A 22,301-nucleotide genomic window follows, 5' to 3' on the forward strand; every position below is an offset into this window, starting at 1 on the left:
GCAGGAAAGCTGATGTTTCAGGTTGGGCCTCTTCTTTTACATTCTGAAGACGGGTCCCAACTCAAAACGTCAACTTTCCATCTCCTCTGATGCTGCCTGGCTTGTTGTGTTCCTCCAGCTCCACACTGTGTTATCTCTGACTCTAGCATCAGCATTTCTTATGATCTCTGAATTACAGAGAGTGTGTAATCAGTAATAAAAGCTTTTACAAGCCCATTCAGCCATTTCTTGGTATCTTGAGTGTCCAAAGAATCCCTACAATGTGGAAACAAGCCATTCGGCCTAGCAAGTCCACACCAACTCTCCAAACAATAACCCTGCATTTCCCATGCTAAATCACCTAACCTACCCATCACTGAACACTCTGGGCAATTTAGCATGGCCAATCCACATAATCTGCATTTATTTGGGCAGTGGGAGGAAACTCAAGCACCAGGTCAAAAACCACACAAGCATGAGTAGAATGGCAAACTCCACACAGGTAGTCACCAGAAGGTGAAATCCAACCCAGGTCTCTGGCTCTGTGAGGCAGCAGTGTTGATCACTGAGCCATCATGCCATCCTCTGAAGCTAAGTAAATTACTGAATACTGGGGGGATTCTAGGTTCGTGGGAAAAGGCTATGATAGCCTATTATGCAGCATTCCTGACCAGAAAGATGGTTACAAACGCTGCAGCTTTGTCGATGTTGGACATGTTTTGGAGGAGTCTGGAAGCAAGTTATTCACTACGCAATTCCAAGCCTGATCAGCTCTTGCACTCAACTATATGGTTGGTCCACTTTAGATTCTGGTCCATGGTAACCCCCATGATGCTGATATTAGGGGATTCAACAACTGTAATATCATTAAATATCAAGGAATGATTGGTCAATTTTCTCTTGTTAAAGATGATCATTACCTGTCTGTTGTATTGTACTCGTATAGCACGAAAGTTACTTGGCAATTATCTGCCCAAGCCTGAATGTTGCGCAGGTCTTTGTGCTTTTGAACATGGACTGCTACAGTAGCCAAGGAATCACAACAGTCTTGAACATTGTGCAGTCATCGATGAACATTCACACCCCAGCCTTATAATGGAGTGAAAGTCATCGATAAAGCAACTGCATTGGTTGGGGCTGAGGATACAACACAGAGGAAATCCTGCAGGTAATAATTAGGAGAAGATTTCTTTATCCTTGATAGAACTGTGACTTGCTAGACCATTTCAGAGCACATTTAAGAGTCAACCACACTGTTATGGATCTGAAGTCACATGTAGGCCGAACAAGATGTTGGCAATTTTTTTTCCCTAAAGGATCTCAATGAACCAATTGGGATTTCAGTTGACAGTGGTTAACGGTCACCAACGGACTAGCTTTTAATTCAAGATTTATTCACTAAATTCAAATTTCACGATCTGCGACAATGGAATTTGTATCCATGTTCCCATGGCAATTAAAGCAAAATATGGCAAATGCTGGAAATCCAAAATAAATACAGAGTATGTGTGGAGTGACAAACAGTTAATGTTTCAAATTTGTTATGACTCTTCTTCAGCGCCTTGATTCCCAACAACTTGAATGTCTGGTTTCTTATCCAGTGACAATTAAACTGGATCATATTCATTGGTTGTAGAGTTCTTGTGATTTGTCTACAGTATGCATATTGTTGTTCCACATGGTTAGGATCTCTTTTATACCTCAGGATGCTTGGTGCTGCTCCTGAAATGGTAATTTTCACTCTTCATTGAGCCAAGGCTGATCACCAAACTTTTTGAATCTCACTGTAAATGAGCTGCAGTATCATCAAACTGCCTTTGCCTTTTAGTTTGCAGATTACAGAAAATTCAAAAATAGTAAAGAGAAAAGAGGCTATCGCAACATATTTCAGGACACAGTCAGCTTATGAAATGGCAGGTGAAATTTAGCACAAGAAGAAGTGTGAAATAATCCGTTTCAGCAAGAAAAACGAGAGAGGGCCGATGTAGTTGTAGCTTTGCTCGCCGAGGCAGCGTGTTTGTTTGCAGACGTCTTCTCAACCTCCTAGGTAACTCATGAGTGCAGCTCCAGTGAAGCACTGGTGTCTGTCCCACTTGTTATTTATATGCCTCCGTTTGCTGGAGTGCTTAGCATTACTTCCAGTTCTGCTTTCCAGCGGTTTGTCTATCGGATACAGATGTATAAACTTAGCAGGGTGACAAAACATCTGCAATCAAACACACCAGCTCGACGAGCAAGGCTACAACCTCATCCACAACCTGAGCTACAAATCTTCTCAAAGACTTCAAAAGACAATGTAGCTATGTCGTGGAACTTTACCATGGATGCTGAAACATTACAGCCTGGACAGTGTACACAATACTTCAGGAAGCCTGTGCATCTCCAATCAAGTGGGTAATTTAAGAGAGACCGATGAAATCCTTGACTTTGTAAACAGAATGCAAAATCATGGAAGTTAGCTAAACCTTTATAATACAGTTGGTTAAGCTCCAGGTAGAGTATTGTGGTCAATTTTTGGCCAAAATTTAGATAAGTGCTAAGGCTTTTGAGAGGTGACAGTGGAGATGTCTTAGAAAGGAACAAAGGATGAAAGATTTCAATTACATGAAGTAGCATCTGAATTTGGAGTTATTTTCCTCACAGCACAAAGACTTGAGATGCAATTTGTGGTCACAATTAAGTTATTTTTGTCAAAACAATTCCAAGGAAAAGCTGTTACCAGTGGCCGAAGTAATTAAGGAACATAGATTGAGAGAGATTAGAAACATAACCAAAGTCAACAGAGGGAAAAACACACTATAAACTAAGCTGCAAGTTGGAATCACACATAAAATTGGAGGAGGCCATTCTGCTATTCAACACTGTCATGGCTGATCCTCTATCTCAAATGCCATAAACCTGCTCTCTCCCCACACCCCATAACATATTTAAATTCTAGAAGTTGATTCTGCTTCTTTCCTAAAAATATTCACTGAATTAGCTTACATAGCCTTCTGTGGCAGAGAATTCAACTGGTTCACCACTCAAAGTGAATAAATTTCCCATGTTCTCCTTTCAGAATGGTGATCATGACCCCTTGTTCTGAACCTCCCAAACATGGGAAACAACAAAGGCTGCTGAGAGGTAAAGAGCAAAGAAGGATATTGAAAATAATTAAGTCCACAAATAAAACAGGAAACTAAATACAATAGGGCTATATCTGACATCATACAGCAAACATCTTAGAATGATCATATAATAACTGATTAAAATAAAATGTTTGATGTTAAAAGTAAATAGATATTAATAAACATGCCCAGCTATTTAAATGTTTACACATCTCTTGTAGTTGAACAGTTGTATTGACAACCGCATAATCAAATTCTTCCTCCCTCAGTGTCAAGAAAGAATCCAAATTTTTGTAATTTACCAATGAAGTTAACAAACAAAGCAACCTCAAGTTTTAATACACATTCATAAAATTGTACATACAGTATTATTCACACAACTTCTATCACACACAGTATGATACTTGCATTTCACAAAAAACAATAAATGCGAGAAGAAAACTGTACAAAAAAGAAATAAGCACCTCAAACAATGCACTTCTCCCTAGACCAAACAGATATACATACTGTCCAAAATGAATAGTGCCCCACTTAACAATTCACTTGCACGTTGTTTTAGTTTAAGGGGCCCACTTTTGACAAGTATATTGCTATACCTAGTTTTATGTAATTCTTTGTGCATTATCCTACTTCTGGGTACAGATGTTGCAGGGAATGTACAGAGGCTTGGATTAGATTCCCAATTTGTGCAGTTCCACAGCACTTTCCCTTGAGAAGCAGCTTCTATCATGGTTTGTTTGGACAGGGAAAGAAATACTATTATCGATGAGATTTTTGCAACACATACGGCAGTTTCCTCTTCACTATCTTGAACATGCAGGGAAACAAGTAGCTATCATATCAAGCCGGGTTTTCAGTAAGGCAAAATATGAAATATCTTTGGAGCAGTATTTTGAGGATTTGGAATAAATCCAAGCTTGAGAGATTTATTTATTTTTAACTTTGTGAGCAACAACACCAAAACTTTAATTGAACACAATCTGAAACTGGTATTTTGCTCATAAATAAAATACAAAAGTATTTGGCAAAGACTACAGCAGCCAACGTTCATTCAATGGAGACATTAGACTGACCTGCATTGGTGATTGGGACAACACTGCATGAAATTTGGGAAAAGACAGAATGAAGTGTGAATTTATAAGCATTTCTACTATATTCGGTGATTTATTTCGTTTTGCAAGTTCTCACATCCTGGAATGCATAGTTACAAAATTTCAACTTGTACACTGATTTTTACATTTACTATTTACATCTAAAATGATATTGACCTCATTTTTAAAGAAATGTTTACAGATATTTTGATTTTCTAATTTATGATCAATGCTACAGCAACAAAGCTACTCTTTACTTTTGATGAGGACTCGTCTACTGAGGTGGTATGGGCTGAGGTTGCCGAGGAAGGTTTGTCGACTGAGTCAGTATGGGTGGAAGTTAGGAACAGCAAGGGAGCGGTCACCTCACTGGGGGTTTTCTACAGACCCCCAAATAGCAGTAGGGAGATCGAAGAACTCATTGGCTGGCAGATTGTTGAAAAGTGCAAACGTAGCAGGGTTGTTGTTATGGGTGACTTCAACTTTCCCAATATTGATTGGAACCTCCTTAGAGCAGATGGTTTGGATGGAACCGTTTTTTGTCAGGTGTGTGCAGGAGGGTTTCCTTACTCAGTATGTGGATAGGTCGACGAGGGGGGAGGCCATTTTGGATTTGGTGCTCGGCAATGAGCCAGGGTAGGTGTCAGATCACGTGGTGGGAGAACACTTTGGCGACAGTGACCACAACAGCCTCACATTTACCATAGCCATGGAAAGGGAAAGGAGCAGTTACCAGGGGAAGATGTTTAACTGGGGAAAAGGAAACTATGACGCTATCAGGTAGGAGTTGGGAAGAACAGATTGGGAGCAATTGTTCCACAGAAAGGGCACAACAGACATGTGGAGACTGTTTAAGGAGCAGTTGTTGCGAGTGATATATAAATTTGTTCCTCTGAGACAGGTAAGAAGGGGTAAGATTAAGGAGCCTTGGATGAGGGGAACATTCTCGTCAAAAAGAAAAAGGCAGCTTACGTAAAGTGGAGGAAGCAAGGGTCTAGCACAGCTTTAGGGGATTACAGGCTTGCTCGGAAGGAGCTCAAAAGTGGACTGAGGAGGGCCAGGAGGGGGCACGGAAAAGGCTTGGCAGGAAGGATTAGGGAGAACCCGAAGGCATTTTACTCATACGTGAGGAATAAGAGAACGATCAGGGAGAAGGTAGGGCCGATCAGGGATAGTGTAGGGAACCTGTGTGTGGAATCTAAGCAGATAGGGGAAGACCTCAATGAGTTTTTTGCTTCGATTTTCACTAAGGAAAGGGACCTTGTTGTGAATGTGAACTTTGAGGAGCAGGGAAACAGGCTTGAACAGATCGAGATTGAGGAAGTTGATGTGTTGGAAATTTTGGCAAACATTAAGATTGATAAGTCTTCAGGGCCAGACCAGAGTTATCCTAGGTTGCTCCGGGAAGCGAGAAAGGAGGTTGCTAAGCCACTGGCGAAGGTCTTTGCTTCCTCACTCTCCACGGGTGTCGTACCCGAAGACTGGAGGGAGGCAAATGTTGTTCCTCTTTTCAAGAGAGGGAACAGGGAAATCCCTGGAAATTACAGACCAGTCAGTCTTACGTCTGTGGTCAGCAAGGTTTTGGAAAGAATTCTGAGGGATAGCATTTATGACTATTTGGAAAACCACAGCGTGATTAAAGGCAGTCAGCATGGCTTTGAGAGGGGCAGGTCATGCCTTACAAATCTTATTGAGTTCTTTGAGGAGGTCACAAGACAGGTTGATGAGGGTCTAGCAGTGGATGTGGTATATATGGACTTCAGCAAGGCATTTGATAAGGTTCCCCATGGCAGGCTCATTCATAAAGTCAGGAGGTATGGGATACAGGGTGATTTGGCTGTCTGGATTCAGAATTGGTTGGCTGACAGGAGGCAGAGAGTGGTTGTAGCTGGTAAGTATTCTGCCTGGAGGTCAGTGCTGAGTGGTGTCCCGCAGGGCTCTGTTCTTGGGCCTCTGTTCTTTGTAGTTTTTATAAATGACTTGGATGAGGAGGTTGAGGGGTGGGGTAGTATGTTTGCTGATGACACAAGGTTGGAGGTGCCGTTGATAGTATCGAGGCCTATTGCAGGCTTCAGCGAGACACTGACAGTATGCAGAGCTAGGCTGAGAAATGGCGTATGGAGCTTAACCTGGATAAATGCGAGGTGATGCATTTTGGAAAGTCGAACTTAAATGCTGAATATAGGATTAAAGGCAGGATTCTCAGCAGTGTGGAAGAAGAGTGGGATCTTGGTGTTCAAGCGCATAGCTCCCTCAAAGTTGCCACCCAAGTGGCTAAGTTTGTCAAGAAAGCATATGGTGTTTTAGCTTTCATTAACAGGGGGGATCAAGTTTAAGAGCCACGAGGTTTTGCTGCAGCTCTACAAAACCCTGGAGAGACCACACTTGGAATATTGTGTCCAGTTCTGGTTGCCCTATTATAGGAAAGATGTGGAGGCTTTGGAGAGGGTGCAAAGGAGGTTTACCAGGATGCTGCCTAGACTGGAGGGCCTGTCTTACGAAGAGAGGTTGACTGAAGAAAGTCAAAAGATATTTTGACAAGGATTGATGTTTTGTATTCAAGGACAATTAGCAAGAAACCCAAAGTAAAAGAAAACAATGTGAGGCTGGATGAACACAGCAGGCCAAGCAGCATCTCAGGAGAACAAAAGCTGACGTTTCGGGCCTAGACCCTTCATCAGAGCTCTCTGATGAAGGGTCTAGGCCCGAAACGTCAGCTTTTGTGCTCCTGAGATGCTGCTTGGCCTGCTGTGTTCATCCAGCCTCACATTTTATTATCTTGGAATTCTCCAGCATCTGCAGTTCCCATTATCTCGAAAAAAAAACAATGTTTGTACTGTATGAGGGGAGAGTGCTGCTAGTTGGCAAGTGAACCCCGATTAGTGAAGTCATTGCCACAGAGAATATACCAGTTCATTGAAACTGACAGTTAACTAGTAAGCTTTAATTTTGTTTGACCACTTGGATTGAGTCTGACAGGTACATTTTGCAGGTCAAAGCCTCAACCAGAAAAAGGCTGTCATCAATATTGGTGAGTTGAAACAACATCTGTCAGCATACCTGTTCCTTCTGTACACAAACAAAGCTGCTCTGTGTATTAATATGTCACTTATAGTGCATGGTACGCACCTGACGCACCTAAAATTGGTCATCAGCATAATTCTTTGCTCACTCAGGATGCACACTCAAGGAATGATTAGAGATAGTCAGCATGGCTTTGTGCAAGGGAAATCGTGTCTCTCAAATTTGACTCAGCTTTTTTTTTTGAGACAGTACCCAAGAAGATTGATGAAGGCAGCGCAGTAGGCATTGTTAACTTGGGAAAATAAACAAAGTTGCTGGAAAAGCACAGCAGGTCTGGCAGCATCTGTGGAGGAGAAAACAGAGTTAACGTTTCGGGTCCGGTGACCCTTCCTCAGAACAGTACTGAGGAAGGGTCACTGGACCCAAAACGTTAACTCTGTTTTCTCCTCCACAGATGCTGCCAGACCTGCTGAGCTGATGTAGCAACTTTGTTTTTGTTCCTGATTTACATCATCTGTAGTTCTTTTGGTTTTTATTGTTAACTTGGGCTTTAGAAAAGCCTTTGACTAGGTTCTGCATTTGTAGATCAATTAGTAAAGATAGATCACATGGGATTCAGGATGAGCTTACCAACTGGAAACAAAATTGGTTTGAAGGCAGGAGACAGTGATGCTGGGGTTCTTTTTGGACCAAAGGCTATGACCAGTGGTGTTTCACACGGATCAGTGCTGGCCCACTTTTCTAAGTCATTTATATCAATGATTTGAATGAGAGTACATCAGGCATCGCTAGTAAGTTTGTGGTTGACACCAAACTGGTAGTATAAAGGTCAGTGCAGAGGTTATCTAAGATTTCAAATACATCTTGATCAATTGCGTCAATGGGCTGAGGAGTGGCAAGTGGAGTTTAATTTGGATACTTCCGAGTTGGTGCATTTTGATCAAACAAACAAGGGCAGATCTTAGACAATTAGAAGTAGGGCCTTGGTTAGTGTGTACAACAGAGAGAAAAAGCCACTTCACCAACACCTTCTACCTCAACCTTAACCTTAAGTTCACCTGGACCACCCCTAATACCTCTCTCTCCTTCCTGGACACCTCTGTCTCCATCTCTGGCAACCACCTAGAAACCAATATCCATTTCAAGCCCACCAACTTCCACCCACCCTCCTGCAAAAATGCCATCCCCTATTCCAAATTCCTTCATCCCCACTGCATCTGCTCCCAGGATGAGGCATTCCACTCCCATACATCTCAGATATCCTTGTTTCTCAAGGACTGCAATATCCCCCCTCAGTAGTCGAGAACGCCCTCATCCGTGTCTCCCGCAACTCATCCCTCACAACCCCTCCCCACAATAACAACCAAAACAGAATCCCCCTCAACTTGACATACCACCCCACCAACTTCAGGATCCAACGCTTCAACCTCCCACCACTCTCTCCGGGACTCCCTTGTCCGCTTCACACTCCTCTCCAGCCCCACCACACCCGGCACTTTTCCTTGCTACATCTGCCCCTACACCTCCCACTTCACCCCCATCCCAGGCCCCAAGATGATTTTCCACATCAGCAGATGTTGACCTGCACATCTGTTAATGTGGTATACTGCATCTGCTGTTCCCGTTGTGGACTCCTCTACATCGGGGAAACCAAGCCAAGGCTTGAAGACCACTTTGCAGAACACCTACACTCGACTTGAATGAAACAACTGCACCTCCCAGTTGCAAACCATTTCAACTCGCGCTCCCATTCCGCAGACGACATGTCCATCCTAGGCTCTCCAGCAGTGCCACAACAATGCCACCTGAAGGTTGCAGGAACAACTCATATTCCACTTGGAACCCAGCAGCCCAAAGCTATCAATGTGGACTTCACAAGCTTCAAAATCTCCACTCTCCCCAGCTGCATCCCAAAACCAGCCCAGCTCATCCCCGCCTCCCTAACCTGTCCTTCCTCCCACCTATCCCCTCCTCCCACCTCAAGCCCCACCCTCATCTCCTACCGACTAACCTCATCCCACCCCCTTGACCTGTCCTACCTCCATGGGCTGACCTATTTCCTCCCTACCTACACTCACCTTTACTGGCTCCATCTCTGCCTCTTTGACCTGTCTGTCTCATTTCCATCTATCTTCTCCTCTATCCATCTTCTATCCACTTACCCCTTTCTCCCTATTTACTTCAGAAATCCCTTCCCCTCTCCCATTTCTGAAGAAGGGTCTAGGCCTGAAACGTCAGCCTCCCTGCTCCTCTGATGCTGCTTGGCCTGTTGTGTTCATCCAGCTTTACATCTTGTTATATCAGAGAGAAACAGGAGTTCAGGTGTATAAATTTTGAAGTTTGAAGAAGGCATTTATCACATTTGCCTTCATTGCTCAGACTGTTGAGTATAAGAATCACAACAAAGTCAAACTGAATTGTACAAGACGTTGCTAAGGCTTCTTCTGGAGTATTGCATCTAGTTCTGGTCACCCTTTAATGGGAAGGATATTATTAGGCTGGAGAAAGTTCAGAAGAGATCTACCAGGATATTGCCGGGTGTGGAAGGTTTGAGTTATACGGAGAGGCTGGAACGCTTTTTTTCTCTCCACTGGGACAGAAGACGTTGAGGCGTGGCCCGAAGCCAACCGCATTCCTTGTTTGCAAAAAACAAAATCAATAAACCACAGACTGAAATAACCCAAAATCAAACAGTGATAGCTGAATTCTCTGCTCGTGGAATAAGTAAATTTGATACATGCTGGGAACACAAGTAACAAGAGTTACTTCCCTGGTGATTTTCAGCTCTGTTGGGGCAGTGCGATTGAAGGCACTCTCTCCCCTTTCTTGTGTAGTGAAACACAACAACCATAGCATAAACAAGGAAGGGATGCAAGGTGGTTAAAGAGGAGTTCACAACTGCATGTCACCTGTTGAGGCAAAAGCCTTGAAGAAAGAACTGAACATGACCACAGATAGGAGTTCCAATATACTTCTCCTCATGCTAAAATGGGAAATGATTAGATTCTCTCTACAGGAGGTTGAGAGAAATGATTTCTAAAAAATCCTCCCACGTTTCTGCTCCCTAGGCCTATGAGATCTGAAATGGGATAATATGTCACAGGTCCTGTTTAGGAATTAGAGGAGGATTTCAGGGAAGAAAATGTTGATTTCCATGAGGTACTATTTAACATCAAACAGTAACCTATTGAAAGTCGCAACGTGTTTGCAGAGCGGCTTAGCGGCTGCTACCAAAGATCTGGTCAGTGCAGAGAAACCAGATTTGGGGGGGTGGGGGTTGTATATAATGACTCCTAAATTCAAGAGTCTCTTCCTGCAAGGGCTCCAGTTCCCATAGTATAGCATATTAAGTGTACAAAAGTAAAACAGTGGACTAGGATGAATTGATCAACTATGCCAACATAGCCTAGGGCAGGCGCATAATAACCTTTGCAAGAAAGGCTTAACATAGGAGATGTCAAGGGTCACTTGCCCAGCAAAATAAATGTGGACCACTTCAGAACCCTGTGCAAAGGGGTATCTAAATTTGCTGTTCCACAACTAATCAGTTGGGTCACTAGACCATTGATCATTGTAGTCAACAGGATGAGAAATAACCCGAGAAGGAGAGAATGTTCTGCTTCCTACTTCTTAGCCCTACTGCATATACGAGTTCTGATCCTGTATTTAAAGAAACAAGAGGAGTCTTACAGAACAGTGTTAGCGCCCCTACTTCTGAGCCAGAGGCCTGGGTTCAAGCCCACCCGTCCCAGAGGTGTGTCACAATATGTCTGAATAGTTGATTAAAATATATCCAAACAGACCGGAGGCAATAGTAAAGGCTCAGACAAGAGGACTGAGCAAATTGTTGCAGTGGTGATCCAAAGCTCTAGCCGAAAAGCCAGAATCTGTTGTTATGACTCCTGCAGGCCTTCCAGGGAGAAATGGCATGGCCTCTATCATACGACAGTTCCAGGAAACCAGTGATAGTGGAGGCCATCAACAATTAATGCTAATCGATTCCCCTGCAACCATAATCCAGAACACCTGTTCAGTCCCCATGAAATGCTCGCCACAAATCAAGTCTTTGCGAAAAGTGGGTGTTGTTCACAAACCCCAAAAGATATATGTGTTTGGAAATGGTACGAACCTATGTTTAAAAAGTGAAATCCAAACTGCTGTAAAAAGAGAATTACTTTTGTGGAAAAGGGTTCTACATGTTCTAAAACATACAGATAAGTAGTAGTTGGGCAGATTTGTAATTTCAGCATTCCTTTGTTTTGCTCATGGAAACTAGAACAAAGCTGTAAATGAGTGATATGAGGAAGGAAAACCAAAACTAAAGTATAACATGTAATTACCTGGTGTCTTGGACACTGCCCCTTTACAAACTAGTTAATTCTTCTGGCTGACAGTTCTTTAAGATTTTAATATATGTGCTTCATGTCACTAGAACTGTGGTTTTCAACATTAATAAATTTTGGATATTTCTAAACTTATAGATATGATTGCTCATCATCAACCCATTAAGCCTCTAACCACAGAAGATTTGGTTTTCATGTTTTTGAACGGGTCTCAAGAGCCACCAAAAGCTACAGCCAGACACAGAGGAGTTTTGCTGAGATAACTGCTGTACCACATTATTCATTTGAGTATTAGGCATAAATGTCCTTTATGCTGAACAGCAGCATCCTGTTAGTAGCAAACACTACCCATGTTACTACTGCATAGGAGCAGCACGAAACAGCTTTATCTGTTGTTCAAACATTTGAAATACCTCACCCTACACTTCCAGTGATCAGCTGGGCACTTTTCAGGACCCTTTGGCTCTTTCATGAGTTTGCATGATATACAGCACATAATAAACTGATCAGGGTAGCTATTATTCAGCAGATGACTGATGAATCCCATTTGAATGTGAAGTTGCACAGAGAATAAATGGCTTGAGTCTGTTGGGCAAGGCTGAGGGAAACAGGAACTGACATCAGGCTTTACAATTATCTGTTACACGAGCGGAATGAAGTAGAGTCAGTCTAAGAGCTAAGATTTGCAGGAAATTACTAATGCTGTCTCTATCAAGTAAGGTATACATTTGGACAAAACATTCGAGACTGGTCACGTGCATGGATAATTCCAAATAAGGCATACACTTGACACTGGTCTGTTTATAAGGCAACCTGAAAACCCTTGATTTTTCGGCCAAACTTTGCAGATTAACACTGAAGGAGGTACGAAAGTCAGGAGGCGTGGTGAAGGTGCCGAGGTGAGTTTCATCCTGGCCAGCTGCCAAATTTCCTGGATATTATCATTTAAAACCAGGGTGGCAAAAGACACTGATTGAAATATCTCTAGTAGTTAAAGGTATGTGTTATTCATTTAAGTACCTAATAAATTACTTGCACTTTAAAGAGCTGCAAGTGTCTCCGCTGTATCTCGCCATCTACATATATGCTGTTGTTGTCTCGCATATAAATGTAGCAATCCAAACACATATTAAAAGACTAGTACAGATAGATTTCTGGTAGATAGTCGTACAGAAATACAGGCTGAATTCTCCCATAGGTGATCATGTAAAGACAGCTCATTTGACTGCTTCATTTCAAACTTAAATTTGTGTGAACAGTGGAGCTCAATAAGACATGCAAGAAAATTCTTCCATGCATCTATAAAATCGAAATATTAAAAGCATCATCTACACATTGGAGATAGATAAGTAGCAGGAGGTTAGATGTTGTTACTCCAAAGACAAATTTCTCCCTAAATCCAATAAAGACGTTTGCGCGAGCTGGGCCTAGTAGCATTCCCATGGCAAAATCATTTAGACATTGTTTTAATGACTGAGCTCGACTGTATGAGTTACTGAGTTCATAAGTTCAGAAGTATTGTTTCACACAATGATGGTGGATGCACATCATCATTACACTGGCTGTAGTGCAAACGTCCGTAGCTTCCTTCAGCGATACATTGTTGAATAGACTCGCAATGGCAAATGAGCACATGGCTACAGCAATGCAATCCATGTACAGGTCCTGTGTGACCCTGGCTATTTGTTCATAGAATCATAGAAACCTTAGAGGCCATTCAGCCCATCAAGTCTGCAACAACTCTTCAAAGAGCATACCACCCAGTCCCACTCCTCCCACTCTTTCCCCATAACACCGCATTGACTGTGGCAAATTCACCTATCTTGCATATCATTCAACATTATGGGGCAATTTTGCATTTTGATCCATTGAAACTGCATATCTTTGGACTTTGGGAGGAAACCAGGACACAGAAAACCCACTCAGACACGGGAAGAATGTGCAAACTCCACACAGACAGTCACCCAAGGCTGGAATCAATCCTGGGTCCCTAGTGTTATGAGGCAGCAGCGCTACCCACCATGACATCATGTCACCTTGTTTACCAAGGCCACCACTTCTGATGCTACAAAGTGCCCTGTCTACCTCAGATTACCCTGGAATGGTAATGTATCATAAACTTTTAAGCAACAGACAAAGCTAGCTTTTTCACCTTGCTACAACACAGTAGTAGTACGAGTGGTGTTCACACAAATTGGCTGCTGCATCATGCCAAAAAGACATCCGGCCTACTATGCAAATGAGTAACGGGGTACATGAATTTCAGAGCTGGTATGATCCTAGGTAACATATTCTATACATCCCAAAGACTAGGGGGTCACATCAAACAACACATCCCTTCAGCTCTTCATAATAAGCAAGATGCATTCGGTACTTAACCTACTTAACCTGCCTGCAAAATTCAGTGTCCAAGCTTCATTGTTATTCTGTACTTGGACAACACTGCTGAAAAAAATCGTGAGCATGCAAAGAATTATGCTGACGAGGAGTTTATCGTTGTCATTTAGGTTTTCAGAATAGTACATTTGCACATAATGAAAGCTGCATATATTAATATAAAAAGTGTGCTGCTCTTTGCAGACAGAAGAAATCGCTATGCACACTGCGCTGCTTCAGCTTAAATATAGCCAGTCATTCACAGATTCATTTCTCATGGTAATGTTCTGACCAGAAACCAAGCTGCCTAATTTTAAAAAAAGGCAGTTAACTGTCAGTCATCATTAAGTGGTACATCCACTGATCACAGCTCATTGCCAACCAATTAGCACTTGTCCCTCAGTGTAAATATTTTCCCTTATATGGTCACAGAAATTTGAGGGTGCATACATGAGGATCAATGGTCGGCACAACATTGTGGGCTGAAGGGCCTGTTCTGTGCTGTACTGTTCTATGTTCTATGTTCTATGTTCTATGTTCTACTTTGCTATTTCTTAAGAAGCGTCTTGATGAGTACAAGTGAAAAGCTTTGACAAAATTGATTATTTCTTCAGCAAACTACTGCATCCTTTTTGATCTGTTGCAGAAAATGTTTTAAACTTTTGCACCCATTGAAGATGTACTAACAGCAGCATCTACAAGTGCAGTGTTTCTCTTATTAATAGAACATTAAGCTGAAGCAGGTCAGTAAAAATCATATAAATAGCAATGTCCAGATCAATAAATCTATAAATGATAAGCCTTCCCCTGTGCCATGTCATGCCATAAACAAAATTTCCAAATAGTTAATTTCTGCTCACATCATAGAGGGATCATAGACAACGAGGCTAGTTTTACAACCGAAGAAAACTGGCTGAAAACTTTATACTGATGTTGCATAATTTAACTTACTGTGACATTTCTAAACCATGTTTAGGAGTTTTCAAACACATTGGTGATGGTACTTTGGTTTTCACCTACATTTTATGTACCGTCACATCAGTGCCACCATCAGTTCCCTTCAATCATACTCAAATCTTAAACCAACAATTTATCAAATGGAAATCTAAAGATAACTTGATTCCAAATCTCAAAGCTGCAAACACAAATACTGAAAGTTAATTTAAGTATCCAAAGCACTATTCAACTTTTGGGTAGAGGATAGGATTCTGCAAGTAAAATCTGGTAAGCACATCAATTGAAATGGAATATCCACAGAAGGAAAACTTCTTCCGCACAGAAGAAAATAAGAAACAGTGCTACTTTGCATCATTATATCTGTTATAGCATGCCTTCTGAAAAAAGCAATAGTGAGAACCTTAGTGACAAAACAATTTATACTTTTACTGTTGAAACATTAACCAAAGAAGATAGGAAGAGGAATTGGTCATTCAATCCCTTGAGCTTGCTCTGCCATTCATTTATAATCATGGCTGATCAGAGAGCTCAATACCCTTATTCATCATCAGTCTAGACCCCTTGATCCATTAGCCACATGGACTACATCGACCACCTTCTTAAAAGCAAACTTTCTTGCTAATTTGAATGCCTTTTTTTGCCTCCTAATCATCTAAATTATTTATTAATTCTTGAAGTTCATACATTTGCTCCTAGAATGCTTACCATTGCCTATCCACGATCATTCCTTTCAGTAACACTTCTTCATCCATCATAGTCAACTCACACCTCATTTCATTGCAGGCTCCCTTATTAAGAATCAGGACCCAAATCTCAGAATCAACTGCTGCATTCTCAATCTTAAAGAAGAATTCTAGAATATTATGATCGGTTACTCCAAGGAGTCTCTTAACTACATTATCAATAATTCCTCTCTCATTGTTTAAGACCTTGGGTGAAATGGCCAGTTTTCTAGTTGGTTTCTCAACGTAACGATTAGGAAATCATCCCATATATAGTCTAGGAATCGTTCCTCTATGGGATCACAGCTAGCCTGATTCGCCCAATCTATATGCAAATTAAAGTCATCATAATTAGATGTTTCTTTACTGTATGCATCTCTGATTTCCTGTTTGATGCCATTCCCAACGCTACATAGACTGCGTACCACCCCCCAGTAATGTTTGTTTCCTCTGGTACTTCTCAATTTTAACCATACATACTTTACGTTATTGAGGTAAGATATTAGCTCAGACACTGTTTATATCCTCTTTAACCAGTAATACAAGTCCACCACATTCTCCTTTTTGTCTGTCCTTCTTAAATACTGAATACCCTGAATGTTCAGCTCCCATCCCTGGTCACCCTGTAGCCACACCTCCCTAATCCCAAACATATCCTAAATACATCTACATGGACAATTAATCCATCCACTTTATTTTGAATGCTCGTGAATCTAGGCACGAAGGTGCAAGACATGGCTTTTTAATATTCCTTGCCCCATTCCCACCAGTTTTTTTTTTACTGTCACCTCGTTTGATTCTGACCTTTGAATCCTACACCTATCACTTGTTCCCTTTTCTACCTGTTGCCAATGGCTTTGATTCTCCTACGTGTGGCTACTTGCTTAGCCAATTTAGTTCAAACCCTCCCCAATCACTGTGCCTAAGGCAACAAATAATAGGGAACAACTTGAAATCACTGTTTTTTTTAAATGATCTCCACTGATTCTAATGAAATTTGAAGTCAAGACCTACCTCCAACAGCAGTTCATCCTTTGTTTTGACTGGTTGGGGTTTTCTCTTTCCTGCTAGTTCCTGATCATCATCTTCACCATCTGATAATACAACCACAGAGAGTTCAGAAGATGATGACGTGGAATCTGAGTCACTGAAACAAAACACAAATTAAATATATTAAAAAGCAATTAAACATCAGGGCAAACACCCGTGCCTTCTTACGCTATTTAGCTCTGTTATAAGAAAACTGAATAGACATAATCAATAATCAGTTGAAGTGTATATTATTGTATTTAGTAACAATATGATCTAAATCAACTTTTTTTTAAAAAAAATCAGATAATTTAGATCCAAGCTGGCACAATTAGAGAAGACATAACAAGGTGTAGAGCTGGATGAACACAGCAGGCCTAAAAGCATCAGAGGAGCAGGAAAGCTGACATTATTAGACCCTTCTTCAGAAAACGTAATTTTTTTCTTCAGTAATCAAAGAAGAATTCAGTTTGCTAATATGGCAGCTGCATTGGTTTCAATTTTCCAAAATTCCAGATGCTGACAAGGTTCCATCAATCAGCAAAATAGGAAGTGTAACTCCTCCAGTCATCAAGAAAGCAGACAAGCCTGTCAGCTGCAGTAAAGAAAATGCCGAATTCTATCTTGGAGGCTAAAGTGAGACACCGAGAGAATATCAATGCAATCGGGCAAAATTGACGTGGTTTTGCAAAAGAGATATTAAGTTTGACTGAAGTAACAAGCAAAACGATAAACTAGCTATCATAGGAGTCAGTCTAATGAACCACTGCAACACTCTCATTATGACATGTACATCTTTCTCTAAGTAGTGAGACCAAAAAACACGCACAACATTTCAAATTTGGTCCCACTAGGACGTGGACAGCTTTCTTGCTCCTGAATTTAAATCCACATGCAATGAAAGCCAACATACCATTTGTTATCGTAACTCCTCATTGCACTGCATATTTGCTTTCAACGACCAGTGTACATGGACACCGATTTCCTTTGAATGTCAACATTTCAAAATCTACTATTTAGTTAATTCTCTGCCATTCTGCTTATTCTACCTGAAAGCACAGTTGTACGTTTATCTTCAATTTTCTGTATCTGCCATGTACTTGCCCACTCACTCAACTCATGTGTTGTTCAAGTCTTGTAACATCTTTCTCACAACTTACAAAAATAACTGAAGAGTGTACAGTGAACAAATTAGGCAATTACACTCAACTCCCTCATCCAAATCGTCGACATATGTTGTGAATAGCTGGTACCCAAGCTACAGATTCCCATGCAAGAGATTACTGGGTATTTTTTTTCCCCCCCCAAAAGCTTTCAGAAAATCCAAACACACCACATCAAGTGATTCATCTATTCGACACATTACGTCCCCTAAAGAACTCCACAAGTTTTATCAGACAATTTCCATTTTGCAATCCTATGCTGACTTTGAGTAACACTGATAGCATTCAAATGTCCTGTTATGATATCCTTCCTAATAGCCTCCAGCATTTTCGCTACTAATGTTAGATCTGTAATCGATCTGCAATTCCTGGCATTCTCCCTCCTTTTTTTTTAAAAAAAGAAACAGCAAGATGACATTTGCAACCCTTGATTATGCTGGCACTATTGCAGAAGCTACAACAGTTTGGACGATGGCAACCAACGTATTCAGTATCTCCATTTCCTTCACTACTCTGGCATGCAGATTATCAGCTATCTGTCCCATTAATTTCTCTAGCACTATTTTCCTTTCCAAATACTGACTTGCTTCAATACCTCCTGGCCAAGACCCCTGGCCCCCTCACACCTCTGGGGGTGGATTTTTAAAGAGAGCAACAGGTAGTTGCTAATTGCTCTGTCATTACCTTGCTCTCCCCCAATTTGTATGTTTCTGACTACAAGGGACCTACAACTGGCTTAATTATTTATTTAAATATACTTGTACATGCATTTTAATATTCCTTGCAAATTTGCTCTCATACGCTATTTTCCTCTCTTAAAATCAAGCAATGAATCTCTTGCCACTACACTGCTGAAATCTAAATTCTTTTGAATCCTCACACTTGCTGCTGGTTCTAACAACTTTACACGACTCCAGAAGGCAGAGGAGGGTGGGATGGAAAAATGTCTTCGGTGGTGGGGTCGGATTGTAGATGGCCAAGTGTCAGAGGATGATGCGTTGTGTCCGGAGGTTGGTGGAGTGGTACGTGAGGACGAGAGGAATTCTCTTAGGGCGGTTATTGCAGGGGCCGGGGTGTGAGGGATGTGTTGCGGGAAATGCGGAAGACACGCTCAAGGGGTTTCTCAACCACTGCGCGGGGGATGGGGGGGGGGGGGGGGGGAGTTGCGGTCCATGAAGAAGGAAGGTCCTTGAAGAGGTGAGACAATATCTGAAGTACTGTGTGCAGCGTGGTCTCCTTAAATAAATAAGGCTGCATTGGAAGCAGTTTGGAGGAAGTTTACGAGATGACTACCTGGACTGAGTCATTGCCTTTGAAAGAAAGAGCTTTCTCTCTTTGTAAACACCGGAGTTTAGAAGAGCACGAAACAACTTAATTAAAACGAGCATGATCCTAATGGGACTTGACAGGAGTCACAGAATGGATGGCTTGTCCTGTGGAATAATATTGAGCTAGTCACTTTCAAAATAACGGGTCACTTATTTAAGATCGAAAAAAGGTGATTTTATTTTTCACAAAAAGTTGAGTCGCTTTGGAACCTTCTTCCTTGAATGTTGGTGAGTTTTTGATTAGGCTTTTCAATGTAAAATCATGTTTTCTTCTTCCTTGGAATGCATGTTTTCCCATGAAAAGTTATTTTGTGAAACAGCAGTAATCCTTGTCGACAGGCTATACTAGAACAATTTGGATAGGCATGCAGCTTGTTCCGGATCACTTTCTTCAGTACGATTGCTGGAATGTTGTTATGGGGCCTGCAGTCTTCTCACCATCCAGTGTCTCCAGCTATTTCCTGTTACCACATGAAGTGAATGGAAGTGGTTGAAGATGAGAAGAAATAACTGAGATGAATCTCAGCCACGAGTGGCACTTGTGGCGGAAAATGGATGCAAAAACTGCAACCTTGTTCTTTACATTCCACCCCCACAATTCAGGATGGGGAGACTTGTAAGCTTCCACATCCCATTAGGCCTATAATTGTCCGCCGCTATTCATGACAGGATGTGACAGGTTTGTAAAGCTTCGGGCCTGAGCTGTTGGTTGTGGGATTGCTTGGCCCAGTCTATTGCATACTACTTCTCTCCTAAGCATACACGTAAGCCTGCGTTGTAGCTTCACCAGGTTGTTGCCTCCATTTTTACTAGCAGCTATGTTCTTTAGGGCTTCGTCAGCTCCATCAGTAGTAGTGTAGCCAGGCTATTTTTGGTGGACTTTTGAAGCCCACCGTTCAAACTACAGGTAGCTTGTCAGCCTGTGCTTCCTCCAAGTGATGTTCAACATAGAGGGTAATTGATTCATCAGTTCCATGGTTGTCACTCTAATTGGCAAACAGCAGAAAGTTGCCTTGCCCATGTTTGGTCTGCTGTCATGAGAACTCTGACTCCAGAGTCAATGTTGAAGAAGTTGTAATAAATGCAAACACTCTGTTTTCTTTCTTAATTATTTGCTGCATCTGCATGCAAACTTACTGTGATTAATTTATCAGGACGCCCAGATACTCCCATATCGGAGTTCTCCCCCTCCAGTTAAATTAAATGTTGCTTTTTTATTCTTCTTTCCAACTTGGCTCAATTGTGTTTAACAAATGAAATTCAGGATAGTGTTAAAACCAATAAGAAGTCATGTAAAGATAACAAAACGTGTGTAGCTGGATGAACACAGCAGGCCAAGCAGCATCTCAGGAAAACAAAAGCTGACGTTTCGGGCCTAGACCCTTCAAGAGAGGGGATGAGGAGAGGGTTCTGAAATAAATAGGGAGAGGCAGACTGAAGATGGATAGAGAAGGTACAAAATCTTCTCCACCTATCTTCTCCTCTATCCATCTTCAGTCCGCCTCTCCCCCCTCTCCCTATTTATTTCAGAACCCTCTCCCCATTCCCCTCTGTCCATCAGAGCCTCCTGCAGTGCCACAATGATGCCACCTGAAGGTTGCAAGAACAGCAACTCATATTCTGCTTGGGAACCCTGCAGCCCAAAGGTATCAATGTGGACTTCACAAGCTTCAAAATCTCCCCTTCCCCCACTGCATCCCAAAGCCAGCCCAGCTCGTCCCTTCCCCCGACTGCATCACTAAACCAGCCCCGCTCGCCCCCACCTTCCTAACCTGTTCTTCCTCTAACCTATCCCCTCCTTCCACCTCAAGCCACACCTCCATTTCCCACCTACCAACCTCATCCCGCCTCCTTGACGTGTCCGTCCTCACCGGACTGACCCATCCCCTCCCCACCTATCTTCTCCTCTCATCCATCTTCGGTCCGCCTCCCCCTCCCTCCCTATTTATTTCAGAGCCCTCTCCCCATCCCCCTCTCTGATGAAGGGTCTAGGCCTGAAAGGCCAGCTTTTGTGCTCCTGGGATGCTGCTGGGCCTGCTGTGTTCATCCACCTACGCACTTTGTTATCCTTGGTTCTCCAGCATCTGCAGTTCCCATTATCTCTGATCACAAGAGTCATGTAAAGTTGTTAGAACTAGTAGCACATGTAAGGATTCAAAAGAAATTAGATTTCAGCAGTGTAGCGGCAAGAGATTCACTGCTTGATTTAAGAGAGGAAAATAGTATGACAGCAAATTTGCAAGGAATATTAAAAATGTACAAGTACATTTAAATAAATAATTAAGCCAGTTGATGGCATGTCCTGCAGTGCCACAATGATGCCACCCGAAGGTAGCAGGAACTGCAACTCATATTCCGCTTGGGAACCCTGCAGCCCAATGGTATCAACGTGGACTTCACAAGCTTCAAAATCTCCCCTTCCCCCACTGCATCCCAAAACCAGCACAGCTCGTCCCCGCCTCCCTAACCTGTTCTTCCTCTCACCTATTCCTTCCTCCCACCTCAAGCCGCACCTCCATTTCCTACCTACTAACCTCATCCCACCTCCTTGACCTGTCTGTCTTCCCTGGACTGACCTATCCCCTCCCTACCTCCTCACCTATACTCTCCTCTCTACCCATCTTGTTTTCCTCTCGATCTTCGGTCCCCCTCCCGCTCTCTCCCTATTTATTCCAGAAACCTCTCCCCATCGCCCTCTCCGATGAACGGTATAGGCCCGAAACGTCAGCTTTTGTGCTCTTGAGATGCTGCTTGACCTGCTGTGTTCATCCAGCTTCACACTTGTTATCTTGGATAAGCTTGGGTTGTTTGGTTAAAGCAGAGATGACTTGCAGAAGATGTGATTGAGGTGTAGGTTATGAGAAATGTGAACAATGGGGATAGGAAATAGCTGCTCACCCCAGCTAAAGGATCTAGAACCACAGGGCATAATTTTAAAAGATGAAAGGCAGGAAGTTCAGAGGGGATCTGAGGAAAGCAAGTTCACACAGTGAGTGGTGAAAATCTGAAATGCACTGCCTAGGAGGATGGTTGAGGGAGGAAATCTGACAACCTTTCAAAGATATTTGAACGAATACTTGAAATTTCATGACATTCAAGATTAGGGGCCAAGTGATGGGAAGTGGCGCCTGTGTGGATTATGAGTATTTTTCTGTTTGTGCAGACTTGAGAGGCTGAAGGGC

The 22,301-nt window shown here is 42.2% G+C and overlaps 1 protein-coding gene across 1 annotated transcript in view; it reads right to left on the reverse strand.

Moving 5' to 3' along the window:
• The window catches only part of naf1 (nuclear assembly factor 1 homolog (S. cerevisiae)), a 251,580-nt gene that overhangs the window by 195,314 nt on the left and 33,965 nt on the right, over window positions 1–22,301 (reverse strand). The window contains exon 3 of the mRNA XM_048533337.2: window positions 16,614–16,746. Within this exon, the coding sequence (XP_048389294.2) occupies window positions 16,614–16,746 (133 nt within the window). The remainder of the gene's footprint in view (window positions 1–16,613; window positions 16,747–22,301) is intronic.

This window comes from Stegostoma tigrinum, chromosome 1 (genome assembly GCF_030684315.1).
Source record: "Stegostoma tigrinum isolate sSteTig4 chromosome 1, sSteTig4.hap1, whole genome shotgun sequence".
Taxonomy (NCBI): Eukaryota; Metazoa; Chordata; class Chondrichthyes; order Orectolobiformes; family Stegostomatidae; genus Stegostoma; species Stegostoma tigrinum.